The following is a 17579-nucleotide window of genomic DNA, read 5'->3' as shown; positions in this document are numbered from 1 at the left end:
CATGATGCCCATAAGTACTTGGATCCCGGACTGCCAATAACTCATAGACCACGAAGTACCTAGATCCATGACGCCCTTAAAAATCAAAAAACCTCCAAATCAATATGAAATCACACAATATTTTATCTATTTGGTGTTATTTTACCAAATCGATCTGATTTAAACAAAAAAAAAAAAAAAAAAATTTGTTTTAATTATTTTCATAAAATCCCCGAAATTCCATTGTATATAGAAAAAAAATTAAAAAAATCGAAAACCCACCAAATCGGGTGGAAATCGTGCTACATTTGATCAATTTGGTGTTATAGGACCAAATCAAGATGATTAAAAAGAAGGCGTTTGAAATATTTTTTGATAAATCCCCAAAAATTCCGTCGTAAAGAGAAATGTTTGGAAAACCACCAAATTGAAATACAATCATGCAACATTTGATCGATTTGGTGTTATAGCACCAAATCAATCATATTCCAACAAAAAAAGTGTTTTAATTATTTTTAGAAAATTCTCTAAATTTCTAGTGTTAAAAAAAAAAAAAAACAAAAAAAAACCCTACCAAATTGAAATGAAATGATGTAACATTTGGTTAACATCAAATCGATCATATTCCAGTAAAAAAAAAATTACGTTTTTTTACTTTTTTTTTTTTTTTCGATTTTCCCTAAATTGAGTACCAGGCCTTCAAATATTCAAATTGATGCTTCTAACTTTGTTTCGATTTTCAAAATTGTTGTGGTTGTGGTTGGAAATGGGCCTCAAACAATCCCCTGTGGATGAAATCTCGAAAATTGAAGCAAGTAGCAGGAAAGGTGGAGAAACAATTCATTTTGGGCCTGTATCGGTTTGACTGACATAGGCACATGATATTGGTACCAATACTGGGCGATATTCCCGATACGAAATGATACAGTTCAAATTTTTTATATCAGATCAATTCGACCTTGCATCGCATATCGTATCGAGCCTATATGGATACAATACAACTGTATCACTCAATATAATACCGATATTAAGAAGTATGGTATCAATACTTCGAAATTTGAGGAACCTAACTAATATATGCCAAAAGCCCTAGAACTGTTGGAACACGTCAAGCTAGGTCCATAAACCCTTAGGGATTGCAACACGCTACTATGTTTTGTAGTCAGTCAGTGTCCATGGGGCTTCATCGTGTAGCGGAAGTAACTCTAGCCTATGTCTAAGTATCCCTTTCCATCGTGTGGCAGCTTTCACTCATGTCCAAGATGCCATTTGCGAGTTTCCCCATTTGCGTTTCGAACACAGGACGGGATCTTTGTTCTAATAGCAAATGTTAGGCACTTAAGCAATATGCTAAGTCCTTAAAAGCATGAGGATCATAACACCACCACGTTCCTCTACTGATGTCCATGGTAGCCCTTTCCACCTTTTGGCTGCTTCCATTGTACTCTTGGTTGCCCTCTCCATGACTTGAATACAGATGTGGTGTTGGCTCTAATATCAAATGCGATCGGCTGAACTTTTGGGCTTAGAAACATTTAGTGTGAGCCCCTGTTTTGAATTGGCTGGATCTTGTACAATCGTGCCAAATTATCATAAATTGAAACTTGTCTTTGGCTTGTGCTTCAGGTAGCACCGCTCTTCAATCAAAATACAAGGAGTCCTTGGTGCCATATTTTTGTTTCAAATTGGGAACTTGAATATTAATAGAAGTTGGGAGTTACTTGATACTCTAGCAGAGCTTGATGGTCATGCATATCCACTCAGAAATTGTACATGAGCATATAAAACAGCCCAAGCCCTGGGCCGAATGGTAGATATGTCAGTCTAAAAATTAAATTGATTGAAGATCCTAATATCCAACATTCATACTTAGACTATTTTCATTATTGATAGTCCTTCAGATGTCCACTAACTGATGTTTTAATAGCTTCACAATAAAGAAACTAAAAGTAAACACTTTTAAATTAATAATTATTTTTTTCAAGGTTTAAATAACTACAGGTTCCATGTGCCTCGCACATGCTTCGTTGACAATTATGTGTGCGTGCGCGTGTGCAAACACATAGAGAGGAGGGAGCATAAATGTATATCTATGTGCATTCGTACTCACATGCAAGTGAAAGATAATTTGCATGCTTGTCACCTGGGATCTTTTTGGTTTTTGGATCTTATTTTTTAATTTATCTGTCGAAGTTAATCAAAGGAGTCGTTCTTTATTAAATGCAATTAATATTTGATCTCTTTTATTTCGATCAGTCAGATGTCGATTATTCCCTTCTCCTTGGCGATAGTGATTTTCCAGTTGATTCACAACCAACAGAGATGGGTGAGGAAGTGAATGCTCTCAGAGAAAGGTACATTTGCAGGTTAACAGCTGTACTTATCCATCATTTACCGGCATTCTGGAGATTGGCCCTTTCTGTATTCAGTGGGAAGTTCGTGAAGGTATTTCTAAGTTGCTCATCATCTAGAGTCTTCTAGCATGTTAAGTGGTCATGCAAGATATCTAAAGTTATGCATAAATGCTATCTTGGTGCATACACGATGCCATTGCCGGGCAACACAGGTCTTTCAGCTTCTGTGTATAATGATCTTGATACTAAAGATATTGATACATGGTTTCTTATGAATATGTGGGCAATGATATGATGATGATGTCTCTCCTAAATCTCCACATCATTGGACTTGTTGGACAAGGTTGCTCATAATTTAAGTAGTTTTTGCATCAGACATACCTTGCATACATGCATGTTGGATGTTTATTACGGTTACTTGGTTGAAACTAATCATATCCTTATTTTTCCCTATTACCATTTAGCTAATACATATTCAGTTTCAACATATTTACCGAGATACAATTTTCAATATTTTACTATTAAATGAAAATATGAGCACATAACATTATCACTTTTCTTGTTATCATTTATTATTTAAATACTATTCATTCAGTTTCGAAATATTTCTATTCATCCAGATAAAGTTTCTGCCTTTTCTTTTTCTTTTCCAAATAACTATGTGAATTTGTATTTACATATAACAGATTTCTATATGATCATGCCACTGTAGAGATGCATCCAGGTGTTTGGTATGTTCTGGGATCACCTTGTTTAACATGATGTCCATGTTTGACACCAAAACACATGTTTGTGTCTGGGTTTTCCTTCTCTCCCATGTATGTATGTATGTATGTATGTATGTACATGCATGCATACACATATATGAAAATTGGTTACACAATCGCTAGAGGTACAAGGTCCATAAACTGTAATTGATATGATGAACTAAGTGACCACTGACACTTCCAACTCCAAGCCACGTTTCCTATTTTTTTCTTTTTTTATTTTTTCTTTTCTGGATGAGATATATTGCTAGTTATCTCTGATATGCATGTGGGCATTACTGTTTTCTCACCAAAGAAAGATAATCATTCATGGGCTAGGCTCGTATGTTACTTTTGAACCATTTAAAAAATGCTGGCGACTCTTCAAAGTTCAAACCCACAGATGAACAGTTGTTTGGCAATCCATGCTGTCCTACTCGCTCACCCAACTGTCGATTGAGTACAGTGTTTTAAATAGTGAACAGCGCTAGTGTAAGCTACAAACTACTTCTAGATTTTTTTATATTAATTAAGGTTGCTCTTGGTTGCATTGATATTTGGTATGACCAAACACATCCTAGAGTAATAGGAAAAATAGAGAAAAGATTAAGTATAAAGATGAAGAAATAACAACAAAACTGATTTGATAGTGTTGCTAATGCTATTTTACTAAAATAATTGAAATCATTAATTAATTTATTTTGAAATTGAAAAATGTAAAAAATCATTAGAAATTCTAATGTTTAGTGAAAAATAACTTGGATCTGCACAACATGTTACGTAGATTACATAGCATGTAGCGTATGCTAATTAGCCTGTAGCATAAGCTACATGTTACTTAAGCTATTTTCATGAGCTGGGTCCTTACTCATGCCTCAGTGGTAGACTCACAAGAGTTTCAACACCAGGTCATGGGTTCAAGTACCCATTGTGGTGAAAAACCACTTTGGTGTGAGTGCATGTGTATAAAAAAAAAGAAAAAAAGAGGCTATTTTCATGAGCTACATTGAATGAAGGCTAAGCTATGCTACCTTGTGTAAGCTATATGCTATGTAGCATAAGCTATTTAGAACACTGATGGTGCACGACCAAAAAATGACTAAAATGCTTGATCTCCCTCGCATGATGCTGAGCTGATTTTGTGATGCCCTGCTTATCTTAATCTTTCTTTCACCCTCAGTTGCAGGAGCAATTTCACCAAATGGTCCTGCTTCAATCTGCAGATTTGCACTTCAATTTGGATACTTCCATGTGCTGCTCTAAAGATTCACAGTTGCAACTCCTAGCCCAGAAGGATGTGGGTGTAGGTAGTAGAAAAGATTTGATGACCTATAATTTAACTGAGGATATGATTCTTGATAGAGTGGAATGGCAGAACAGGATTCATGGAGCTGACCCCAATTAGTTGCGATAAGGCATAGATGATGATGATGATATTTGTGAATATGGTTCTTATTTCCTAGACACTGAATTTCATACTACTCAAGAAAATGCGACTCCCCACCTCCACTCAGCTTTGTGCAATCGATTATCCGCCACACTTTCCTGGAGCGTCATACTATGACTCATGAGTTTTATCCCCTTGATAGTTTGTTCAACTTTCTACGTCTCCTTTGTTCTTGTAAATGGGTATTAGAATGCATCTCCTTTGCTTATCTAGCATTTTTTTGGGGCAAAGTTTTGGAGTTTAGCTAACCAGAACAACATGATTTCATACTGATACATTATCCTTGACGCATCTATGGGTACATCTGTTTGTCCCCATAGACTTCCTCATCCTTGTTAAAGCAACCATTAATTCTCCTACCTGAGTTTTATGATAGTATACATGTTTTCCCAATCCCCTACGGTCCGAGGCCCCTCCTAGTTCTATTCTTGTGCACACTAATTTCTTCAACAATCTTTGACGATAGCTTCTCCTTCTCCCTATATCTCATTGTCTTTTATCATTTTGTATATTTTGAGGTATTCTATATTTCTCTCTCTGCCACTCTCTATAATTGGACCTCTTTTTACTAATTGATCTTTGCACCTCATCCCTTCATTCCCATGTTTCTTTATGTATGCTTTCTTGTCTTTAGATTCCCCAAGCGTTTTGCCACTATTTTGATACGATTAGATTTCTGCATGGACTTTGACATCTCTATCGACTTCTCTAACCTCAACTTCAAGGTTCCACTTGCCATCTATTCCTTTCTCAGGGACCTTTAATTGCACGCCATTGACATATGTAGAGCTTTGCTAGGCCCACATGTGTGTGCAATAAAGCTCATGTACATACCACGCGTGGTAGCATGGAATGATGTGTCCTAGATCCAATACACCCATCAGAATGACACCCCTATGTTGATGCCCTAGGCCAAGAATCAGGTTGATCCACTGGTTAGGTGGGCCACAGTTAGCAAAACAAGCATGGCTTTGAAAAACTTGGTTGGCCAATATTAGGGCCCACATACCGAGTGGACCAATATATGCTTTTGAGAAAAGATGTACAAGGTTGAACCAACGTGATGGATGGATTGGATGTTTCACATATGTGCTCTGTCGGCACATGTGTGGCATGTACATGTGCTTTCTTGCACGTGCACAGTTAAAAAGCTTGACATATGTAAATAGGGTTTGTGCATGTTTGTTTGTGCCCATTTACATATGTAAATATTTTTAATATGTAAATTGCCCATTGCCCCATGACAAAGTATTTACAATGTAAATTGCCCTCTTTAGTTCAACGATCTCATTATGGACCGTTTGCTTCCCAAACCACTAATCCGATGGCCATATCATCTGATCAATGTCATTTGAGAGGGATGGACAGTCAAAGGCAGGCCCCACGTGATGGACGGTCCACATCAATGCTTGGACCTCTCTAGTGTACTCATTATGGACCTTCCATTTCCTTAACTACTAATCTTACGGTGAATCTCATCCGTTCAAAGTGATTTTTGAGGGATGTGCAATCAAATGTCGCCCCCATGCAATGGACAGTCCACATTGATGATTAGACCTCTCTGCTATACTCAATATGGACCGTCCATTTTCCAAACCACTAATCCTTTCATTAGGCTAATTCGGTCGAAGTGATTTGGGAGCAAGGTGTCCCGTATCGGTATCGGTTGGCGTAACGGTGACCTCCAAAACCGATACGGATACGGGGGCGTAACGGTGATACGGGGGCGTAACGGGCCGTAACGGCGCAAATTTTTTTTTTTGCCAAAAAAATATGAAAAAATATGGATTAAATCCGGAATATTCTAAGCATTCGAAATATGCATTCATTTATAAATTGGAACATGTTTATGGTGGTGTAACGGTCCACTCTTTAGTGAGAAGTTGTATCGGACTGTCTGATGAATTTATGAACCAGATAACCTGAATTTGACTACAAAATTCATATATTTAATTTTCTAACTATCTACTATCAATGATAGATATATTAGAATGAATGTAATATGAAAATATCTTACATTTAGGTGTTTGCAATTATTTTTGAGGGCCAAATTCATGCGTAAATAGAAAAAAAATATAAAATGGCACCCCAAATATGTAAAATGCACATTAACATGTTCTACTATGATTAACACATCATATGGCATCATTAAAACAGCAAAAGAATCATTAAAAAATGATTTTTCGAATTTTCAAAAAAAGGGCCGAAATAAATGCGTAAATAGAAAAAAATTAAAAAAATATATAAAATGGCACCCCAAATATGTAAAATGCACATTAACATGTTCTACTATGATTAACACATCATATGGCATCATTAAAACAGCAAAAGAATCATTAAAAAAATGATTTTTCGAATTTTCAAAAAAAGGGCCGAAATAAATGCGTAAATAGAAAAAAATATAAAAAAAGTATAAAATGGCACCCCAAATCTGTAAAATGTATATTAACATGTTCTACTATGATTAACACATCATATGGCATCATTAAAACAGCAAAAGAATCATTAAAAAATGATTTTTCAAATTTTCAAAAAAAGGGCCAAAATAAATGCGTAAATAGAAAAAAATATAAAAAATATATAAAATGGAACCCCAAATCTGTAAAATGCACATTAACATGTTCTACTATGATTAACACATCATATGACATCATTAAAACAGCAAAAGAATAATTTAAAAATGGTTTTTCGAATTTTCTAAAAAAGGGCCAAAATAAATGCGTAAATAGAAAAAAATATTAAAAAAATATAAAATGGCACCCCAAATCTGTAAAATGCACATTAACATGTTCTACTATGATTAATACATCAAATGGCATGATTAAAACAGCAAAACAACCATTAAAAACTGATTTTTCGAATTTTAAAAAAAGGGGCCAAAATTCATGCGTAAATAGAAAAAAATATTAAAAAATTATTAAATGGCACCCCAAATCTATAAAATGCACATTAACATGTTTTACTATGATTAACACATCATATGACATGATTAAAACAGCAAAATATATTAAAAAAAGTATAAATACTTATTTTTGACGAATTTCTGAAAAATGGCCCACCGAGCTTTGATTCAAAAAAATCTATAATATAATGTGTTTTTCTATCAAATACTTAGCTAAGGTTGGTCGAAATTAGTAGTAGAAGGAGTTAGAAACAGTTTGGAAGCAAGAGGTTTCAAAAAAACAGCAAAAACAGAGCCAAAAAAAAAAAAAAGTTACCGTTTCGGGCCGTTACGCCCGTATCGGTCCCATATCGGCCGATACGGGTACAAAAAATCGAATCGGCCGTTTCGGCCCCGAAACGGGTAATGGTTCGCACCGTTACCGTTACATATCGGCCGATACGGCCGATACGTAACCGATTTGGCATACCATGTTTGGGAGGGATGGTAATCAAAGGTGGCCCCCAAATGATGGATGGTCTAGATCAATGCTTAGATCTCTCCCATATACTCAATTTCTACCATCCATTTACAAACTACTAATCGATTGGTTAGGATCATCCAATTAAAGTGATATGAGAGGGATGGGCAACCAAATGTGGTTGGCAAGTCTAGATCAATCCTTAGACCTCTTTAGTATATTCAATATGGACCTTCTATTTCCCAAATCACTAATCCGGTGGTTAGGATCATCCTATCTTTGAGAAGGATGGTCAATTAAAGGTGAGCCCCATATGATGGACGATATAAATTAATGCTTAGACCTCTTGTATACTTGATGTGAACCGTCCATCTCCAAAACCACTAATAAGATGGTTAGGATCATTTGATCAAAGTGATGTGAGAGGGATGGGCAATCAAAGGTGGGCCACACATGATTGCCTATCCACATCAATGCTTAGACCTCTTTATTCTATTCAATATGGAGTGTCCATTTCCCATATCACTAATCCTATGGTTAGGATCATCCAATCAAAGTGATTTGAGAGGAATGGGCAATCAAAAGTGGGCCCCACATGATGGATAGACTACATTAGTGCTTTGACCTCTCTAATATACTCAACGTGGATTGTCCATTCCCCAAACCACTAATCGACGGATAGGATCATCTGAGCAAAGCGGTTTGAGAGGGATGTTAGTCAAAGGCAGGCCTCACATGATAGACAGTCCACAAAATGCTTAAACCTTTATAATATACTCAATATGGACCATCCATTTCCCAAACCACTAATCCAATGGCTTTAGTCATCTAATCAAAGTGACTCGACAAGTGTGTTGATGTGGTGGGGCCTATCTACAATGATTTGGACACATGATGTCCCGCATGCGTTAGTGTGGTTGGACAATTATCTTGCGACCATTTCTCGTGGGTTGCACTATATTCACAAGTCACAGGTTGGGCCTTATTGACACAATTTCACACTTGTTTCTTACAACAACCAAAAAAAAAAAAAGAAACACACATTGGAAAGTGATTTATATATGTAAATTGGACCAAAATCAGAAACATGGAAAACAACTTAAATGATAAACTGCTTACATATGTAAAAGGATTCATATGTAAATCCTTAACCACTTACATAAGAAACCATTTACACATGCATGCAGATAAATGTGCGGTAAATAATGTCGAGCATCCCCTTTTATGTTCCACTATCTTAATCCTAGTCAACTTTTAACCGCCTCACTTTTTCCATCTTGCAATGCATGCATCTAAGGCCACTAGCTTGTGTTGCGTTGTCACTGATTCACCTGGTATTCTTCACAGTCCTTGCATGTCGACCACTTCATCCACCTCAGGACGGAAAAAGTTTATTTGTGATAAGTATGGTCCAAGATGAAAGTTAGTGCTTATTTCTCTTTTTAAAATAAATATTCACTATTGTTATGCACTTATGCTGTTGCAAAGATTGCTTATACTAGCTCATTTCTTTTCCAAATCCAGGTCCTCCATTTACCCAATCATATTAACTACTTTCCCTTCCCACATACCCACTCAAGTATCCACCTATGAATATCCATTACCATGTAGCAACGCTTGCATGAGCTCATCTTGTATTTCCCAGAGCAGTATTTGATACTTCCTGATTCTGCTTGAGGTGCACATGTACCTACAAATCGTGTTCGAAGTATCGTTATCGCCACAAGTTTCGCTAGTTGGGGATACGGAAACAATATCGATATCGCCGACTGATAATTGGAAATGTGGGGAAACATGGGGAAAATGGTGGATTGTTTTAGAGAAATTTCAGGAGATGCTAAAATACACATATTTCTATATTTAGGAATTAACAATTACGAAAAGAATGCATACATAATTAGTTTCCATTTAATGGGGCCCTAAAAGCATGTGTTGTCGTAAAAAACTAGTCCAACCATCCCTTCTAGCCCATTTATTCATCCAACCATCCATCCAAACGTCTATCGATATTTAACAATATTGACAACACACGATATTTCGCTGAGAAATTGTCGACAACTGGAAAGGAAACGAAAGATTATGGTCTCAATATTGCCCATGTTGCAATAACGATAATATTGCGATTGATATTATTGTTGACAATTTGAACACCACATATAACCATGCACCCATTAAAAAATCGAAATGGAAAGTTTTTTAATAATCAAATTTTTGGAGATATTGATACATTGGCGATATTATTGAAATATCACCGATACAATGGCGATACAAGAGATACTTGAAATTTACACAATTGAAAATGTTGGCGATATCCACATACTGGTGATACTTGGCGATACATCGCCGATACCTAGAATTTCTGAGAATACTGATGTTATCGGTATCTCCAAGCTGGAGATGGGGATAATATCAGGGATATTTCAATAATATCAGGGATACTCTAAACAATGTCTACAATGTTAATTATCTCCTCGCTCAAAATCAATTTGTGGTCTTAAGTGCAGCCCGTTCTTGTTACCTCTCTTCTATCATTCATTGCTTCATTTGTTACTACGCTTACCACATTCTTAGGATCATCTTTCTCGTATGCAACAATTTGTAGTCATCTAAAATCTCTTTCGCTCTTGCTCATTGCCAGTTTGTCTCCTGCAAGCATGCTGTATTGAGTCTCTTCCTTACCTGACAAAATTCCCACAATCCAAGTGGTTAGATATTTTCCTCTCATGGATATTCGTATTACCCCATTCATCTAGTTTGGTGCGGTAACATTTGCCCACTTATCATTGGAATTGGTGTCTCCATGGCATATCACATCTATGGGATACCTAACATCCTTGTATACTTTCCACACCAAGTGAGTTTATTGTATTGTATCACTTCTAGGAAATGCCTAACACACTTTACTTTATTAACCACTACAAATAGGTTTACAAATTGTGGTGTGTCACTTTGAGGGGGTGCCATTGCTGGATCAAGAATCAATACATCCATTCTTATGTTAGCTTGGCCAAAGTTAGGCAACTTGCTATCTATTGAACATCAACCTTCCACTTCTATCCGGGCTAGGGACGAACATGTGCAAATGCTACCAGTAGTTGCAACCAGTTTTTTAAGTATCGACGATATTGGCCGATATATCCCACGATATATCTTGTATCCCACCTGTGCGATACGAAACCCACAAGTAGTTGGATATATCCCACATGTTCAATTCGGTGAGCATTTTCAATTTTCGATCCTTTTTTTATTTGTAAATCATGTTAAATCAGTGTCAAATTATTACAAATCCTTGATTTTTTCATGTTTTGCATGAAAAACCATGGATTGGGAGCTTCAATTTTAAGATGTGTAGGAGAACGGCCACGTTGCGGAAAATTGGAAAAAAAAAAAAAAAACAAAAATTCCCAATTTCTTGCAAATCGGTTTCAATCTTTGTGTCCAAACATGTATGTAACCTTATCTAGTAATTCTTCTTTTGAACGTATTGCTTGTGTTTCCACACGTCTTCTTACATTTATAAATTATATGAATAGACTTTGAATATACTTGCATCAATTCAGTTAGATAGTGCATAGATTAGGATCCCATACAAAGAAAACCTATTATATGCACTTGTTTTTTGCAATGTTTCGATTTACAAGTGCGTATTGATGTCTTTTTTAACAATTATTGAAGTTTCATTGAAAAATTCGACCAATTTCCCAATGTTTCCCCATGTTTCCAACAATAGCGATACATTACGCGATACAAAAGATATATCCCATGCGATAATCGATATGTATGTATATCCCAAGGGTGCGATACGTAATGCGATACCAATATTTCGAACATTAGTTGCAACCAAGAACTTAGGACACTCCACTACTCTTTAAAGTAATGGGGAAAAAAGGAAAAAAACAGAAGGCGTAAGTCTCTCAACATGGGGCATGAATAGTATAAGATTAAGAATTGTTTGCCTCCATATGTTTCACCATCCGAAGTGCAAGCCTCAAGTGCATAATGCCTTTGGGTGCACCCCTCAGGGAGATTTAAAAGGCCTCATCAACGTGTTAGCCTCTTCAGACATTGTTATTGAACTACCTAATCAATAGTTCTATAGGCTTCTAGAACATCCAACAGAAAAACTGCAAAGGGAATTTGGACTTAGTTGCAATTTTGCTTTAAGTCGCCGGATGATTTAAAAGTCGCTGGATATTGGTTGTAGCTTCAATCATTTCATCTACAATTCTGGATTGCTTCTGTTGGAATTTCAGTTGAAGTTTAGCCGTGGCAAGTGTGGAACAAAGAGCAGAGGTCTTTGCAACTGTCGATGCGAGAGAAACAAAGCTTTTGGTTACTGAGAATCACATCCTGGAAAAGATGTTGACATTACTGCTAGTTAATATGAAGTTCCAATTTGCAACTTTTAGTATAAAGAATCAGAAAACAATTTTGCAGATTTTGGAATCAGAAACCTGAAGGAATTGGGTGATGTGCTAAAATACTCATGGATGAAATATGAATAGTTGAATTGAAAGGAGCCAATTTATGAGATGGGCGGAGGATGTCATGCAACTACAAGATGCACATTCTGCTTTTATATCATGGGTTTTTAAGTTTTGTACAGATTCATAGTCCAGGCAATAAAAGGAGTTCTGTATCCGTTAAGATATGGCCGTAAAGGCTGATAAGTATAGGTAAAGCTGGGACCATTATGCGATACAGGGGTGAAACAGGGCAGTTGGTTTTTTTTGGACCGTATCAGCCGTTACGGGGGCCATAACGGCCATTACAGGGCATAATGACAGTTACTCCCATAACAGTAAAAAAAAACTACTTCGTTTTTTTTTTTTTTTTTCTATTCAAATCCATTTTCTCCACTTTTCACATTCCAAAAATTTTTCTAGATTATTCTACAACAGATTTCGACGACTCTTACTATAGTTTTTAGGATTCAAAATGTGGATTGAAACGATTTGGGCGAATAGAAGCTCCGAGGGCAAATTAAAAAAATGGAAAAAAGAAAAAAAAGAAAAAAAAAGTGGTATTTGTGTTTTTTTTTTTTCCCCCTCCCGATTTCTAGTTCTAATGCTTAATTGTGATGTGTAAATATTAGAGACACACAACCATATTCATAAATTCGTTAGACAACTAGATACAAAACTCTCACCAAAGAGTGGACCGTTACACTACCATGAATATGTTCAAAACAAAAAATGAAAATTCAGAATTTTTCAGGCAAAAAAAAATAAAAAATCAACCATTACAGGGGTTGTAATGGTCGTTAAGCCCTCATATTGGCTGTTACAGCTGATACCTGTATTGGTAAATGGTGGTGACCGTTATGGCCATTGTTACTGATACGGAATACATTAACAATACTAACTAGGAAACCAAAAAAATGTAATGTTGTACTAGCATCATCGCATGAGAAACGTGACTGTTAACTATAGTTGGCCTGGAATACTTATACCCACGGTGAACACGTTTTATATCAGATATTAGAGAACATAAAATTTTGTAATTTCTGTAATGATTTATGTATTTATTGTCTGAATGGAAACATAAAGTAATAGAGGTCTGTTGCATAGAAAGAAGACTCTTATAACTGCCATGCCTGGGAAAGTTACCCAATACTTAATTTCTATCTTTGCTTGGTGAATCATGTAAGTTAGGAAGCTTTACCTTCTAAATATGACCTTAAAGTTTCCATATTTGGAAGGTGTTTGAAGGTTTAATGTGCCGTTTGGATTACATAATGTATAAGATAAGGCAGTCTCTAGAGCAACTAAATTGTCCAAAAGGAGTTGATAAGGTCATGAATCATGAGTGCATGAAGCAATTACAGGTTTTTTTAGTACCCTTTATGTTTTTCCCCCCTTCTAAAGGAACCCCTCGTCTAGTCTCATTCTCTCTCATTCCTTTTAATCTCACCTTATACATGTTGAGGAAAAGTGGCCCATGAAACGTTTTAATTAATTATCACTCCATTGTAACTTCTTATATCATATAGTCATTAGGTCCTAGAGACTAAAATATCATATAAAAAATGATTAGAGCACTAACTGTAGTGTCAAGAAACATTTAATGTTCTAGCATACTTGCTGATGAGAGATTAGCAACAATGAGACCTGTACCTCTTTTAAATTGAGATGTATAATAAATGGTCGCAGACTTGAAGCTGATGTGGGGCAACATTACAATTTAACACAACATACGCTTGATCCTGTACTTGCAGCAGGCTTGTTGTGCTTCTTTAGCTTTGGAGCTTTTTTGAACCTCGAACTTGTGAGCCTAGTAAGAATAGGGCAAGATTGAACATGAGCTTAACAAGGTACATGTACATTCAGGATGGGAGTCGATGTTAATGATATTTGTATCTTTAGCAGTCTTCTCCTTTTTCCTTTATTCTATTGTTGGATTTTATTGGGCTTTGGATATGGAAATATGTTAATAGCCATGATTGCTCGTAAGCATTTCTGATGATGTGATCTAGATTCTTTTGATCTTATCAATAAGGTTTTCTTAGGGCTATAGAATTGATATGCTTGTTTTCTGGTATTGCTTTCATTAGTAGTTCATGATATTTGTTGTTAAAACTTGCAATACTAGTATTTGGCTTCTTCACCAATTCAAAATGAAATTGTGAATTGTGAAGTTACCTTTTAAAAAAAGGTGAATTGTGAAGTTCTAAACTATCTTTTATTGCAGTCTTCCCAAGTTGCTGCTAGCAGTATGCTTTCTGATGCAGAACCAAATGTTAAACCTGTCATGAGTAAGACTGATGACAAAATTAATGATGTCAAGTACTCAAGTCATTCTCTTGATGAAGTTGCTGAAATGGTGCATGGTACTATATCTGCATATGGGTCTATGGTAGAGATACTCTCTCTCTCTCTCTCTCTCTCTCTCTCTCACACATGTGTTATCCTTTTTATACGATAAAAAGTATTGTTTGAATTCTTACTACTGCATTTTTTTTGCCATTATAGTTTTGTAGTTACCACTTTCTGCTAAATGCTTCATTTGTTTTGGCATGTAGAAGACATGAACATCATGCAAAGCAGTATCCCCATTCCCCATATCAACTCTTGTATTAGTATCCAAGGTATTCAATAATGGTAACGACCAATGTAATAGTCGGCTGTTGGACCGTAATGAACCTGTAAGGGCTGTTACGACCATGTATTGGTCTCTCTCTCTCTCTCTCTCTCTCTCAATGAAAAATATGAAAAAAAAAAAATTCGGAAAAATGAGAAGATTCCAAATATGAATTCTTTTTTGGTTTCGAACATCTTTATGATGGTGATGGGCCATTCTTTGGTAAGAGTGCTAACTTCTTCTTCTTCTTCTTCTTCTTCTTCTTTTGAGAAGTAATGAAATTTTATTAGAAAGGAACCAAATGGAGAAAACATGCTAATTTGGTAAGAATGTTGTCTCAGGCTGCCTGATGATATTATTAAGCCGAAAGGTTGAGTCTGTCTTTAAACTCATATATTTAATATTCTAAATACCTAATATCAATTATTTAATATAAATAAAATTATATGAGTATGAATTTAATGATGAGACAACATATATTTTATATTTGTACAATTAGGTTATCACAAACAACTATATTATTGGTCTATAAAATATTAATACATTAAGTGAACTGGTAAGTGATAAAGTGATGTTAAACATAAATACAAAAACATTACTCACCATGTCACTATAAGAAAGAAAATCATGCTGCATGTGGTTGCTCAACCTCTATATCGTCATCATTTGACTATGGAGTGGGTGCTGCATATCCATCATAACCAAAGGGGAAAACCATCTTAATGAAAACCGAGGATGACTACTCACGATCATCACTACAACTAGGCATCTGCAATGTTGAACTCATAAGAATAGTGATGAGGACATGGATGACCTAATATTGATGGATTGGGCTGATTTACTTGACGATGAGTTTTCTCATGAATTAGAGCATAGAAAGGGGCTCAATTGCTTTCCATAATGGGCCAAATCCGTAGACCCATCGATGGACCACACATTATGGCACTTGTGGTACACTTTTGGGTCCCACAAAAGCGTCATTCGGTGGCATTTTCCGTAAGTTACGAATTTTTCTTTATTTTTGGACGAATTTTAGTTTATTTTACTTTGCTTATGTCTCACTTAAGTAAATAGGGATATTTTATTATTATTATTTTTTAAAATATGATTGTAGAGTTGAGATTATAACATCCAACCCATATTTTATGGTTGATGTAAGGCCCGGATTAGTTCTAGGGCTTTTCTTTTGTTCCCTTTCATATTGAACTCCATAACAAAAATTGTCCAATAGCTTTTGTGATAGTTTCTTATATTTTTTACAAGCCTTGGCTAGGGTTTGTTCAATTGCATGTTTGCACACCTGGGCCTAGAATCTAGGCCATCAAAATTGGTGAGAGCTTCAATTATTCGCTGGTTATTGCATTTTTTTTCCTTTTGTTTCTAGTAGAAGAATCTCTTTTATTGGATTGGGTGTGTTTGGGCATGATTTGGTCCTAGGGTTTGATACAACTGTGTGGTTGTCGATTCACATCTGTCAGGTACATCGGATTGGGTATTAAGTCTCCGTTTCTGCCATTATTTTGTTCTTGCATTAGCTTTTTCTCTTACCATGATGATGCCACGTAGAGGTAGAGGCCGTGGCGCACGAAGAGTGTACAAGGAAGACACAAATCTAGTAGAAGTGAGATTCACCATGTTAGAGAGGCAAATGCAAACCATCTCCCAACAACTCCTACGCTAGTAGTGAGGAATGAATCATTGACTCGAGAAAACGATGATAATGGGTCGAGTGGGAGTGACAATGTGATATTAACCCATTCCATTGTGAAGCTTTGTTGAGTCACGACGAGCGGGAATGAGGGATTATTATGATTGAAGTAGGGAGTTGGAAGTGAAGGTAGAAGTCCCTGCATATCATGGTAGCATGTGTGGGGACGATTTTCTATATTGGATTAATGTTGTGGAGAGGATCCTTGTTTACAAAGAGATGGGGATGAAGCAAAAATGGTGAAAATAATCGCTATGAAGTTGAAAGCTAGAGAGCTTCAGTGTGGTGGGAACAGGTTAAGGCCTCCTGAGAAAGGTGCAGAAAGTCCAAGGTGAAATCATGGGAGAAGATGAAGTCTCTCATGAAGGAGGCTTTCTACCCATCGACTACGTACAATTTCATTTCTAGTGATTACAGCATATTCGACAAGTGGACAAGACTGTATAGGAGTATGCGGAAGAATTCCATAATTTGGTGGCCCGAAATAATTTATCCGAGACCGAAAAACAGCTGGTTACTCGTTTCATGGCTAGGTTGCGGCCCACTATTACAGATTAGTTGGGGATTCAGCTAGTGTTTACTGTTACAGAAGCATGCATGCAAGCTACTTTAGTTGAAAAGTGGACCAAAGTTAGGTATGGTCACATGGAAGCTTCTAATCAATTCATTAGTGTTTTGGGTAGCAGTGGTAAGCCTGTAGGGGATTCGAGTCAAGCTAAGAAAGTCACTCCAGCTTTTGGGTCATGAGTTTTGAATGGCGAGGCAATAGTACAAACAAGTAAGAAAAAAAATCCGGTGATATAATGGAATGAAATTGGGCATATTTCCGCCCAATGTAGGCAACGACAAGTCAATTTAGCTGGTAACTCTAAAGCAGTTGTGGAAGAACCATCAATTGACGAT

General features: G+C 36.2%; 1 protein-coding gene across 1 annotated transcript in view; it reads left to right on the top strand.

Annotated features, from left to right (window-relative positions):
- LOC131237396 (exocyst complex component SEC5A-like) overlaps window positions 1–17579 on the top strand; it is a 140597-nt gene that overhangs the window by 46595 nt on the left and 76423 nt on the right. Inside the window, exons 10-11 of the mRNA XM_058235131.1 lie at window positions 2236–2424; window positions 14579–14743. Coding sequence (XP_058091114.1) covers window positions 2236–2424; window positions 14579–14743 — 354 coding nt within the window. The remainder of the gene's footprint in view (window positions 1–2235; window positions 2425–14578; window positions 14744–17579) is intronic.

This window comes from Magnolia sinica, chromosome 2, assembly GCF_029962835.1.
Source record: "Magnolia sinica isolate HGM2019 chromosome 2, MsV1, whole genome shotgun sequence".
In the NCBI taxonomy this organism is placed as follows: Eukaryota; Viridiplantae; Streptophyta; class Magnoliopsida; order Magnoliales; family Magnoliaceae; genus Magnolia; species Magnolia sinica.
Note: the sequence above shows the minus strand (reverse complement) of the source record. Positions and strands in the feature narration are given on the sequence as shown.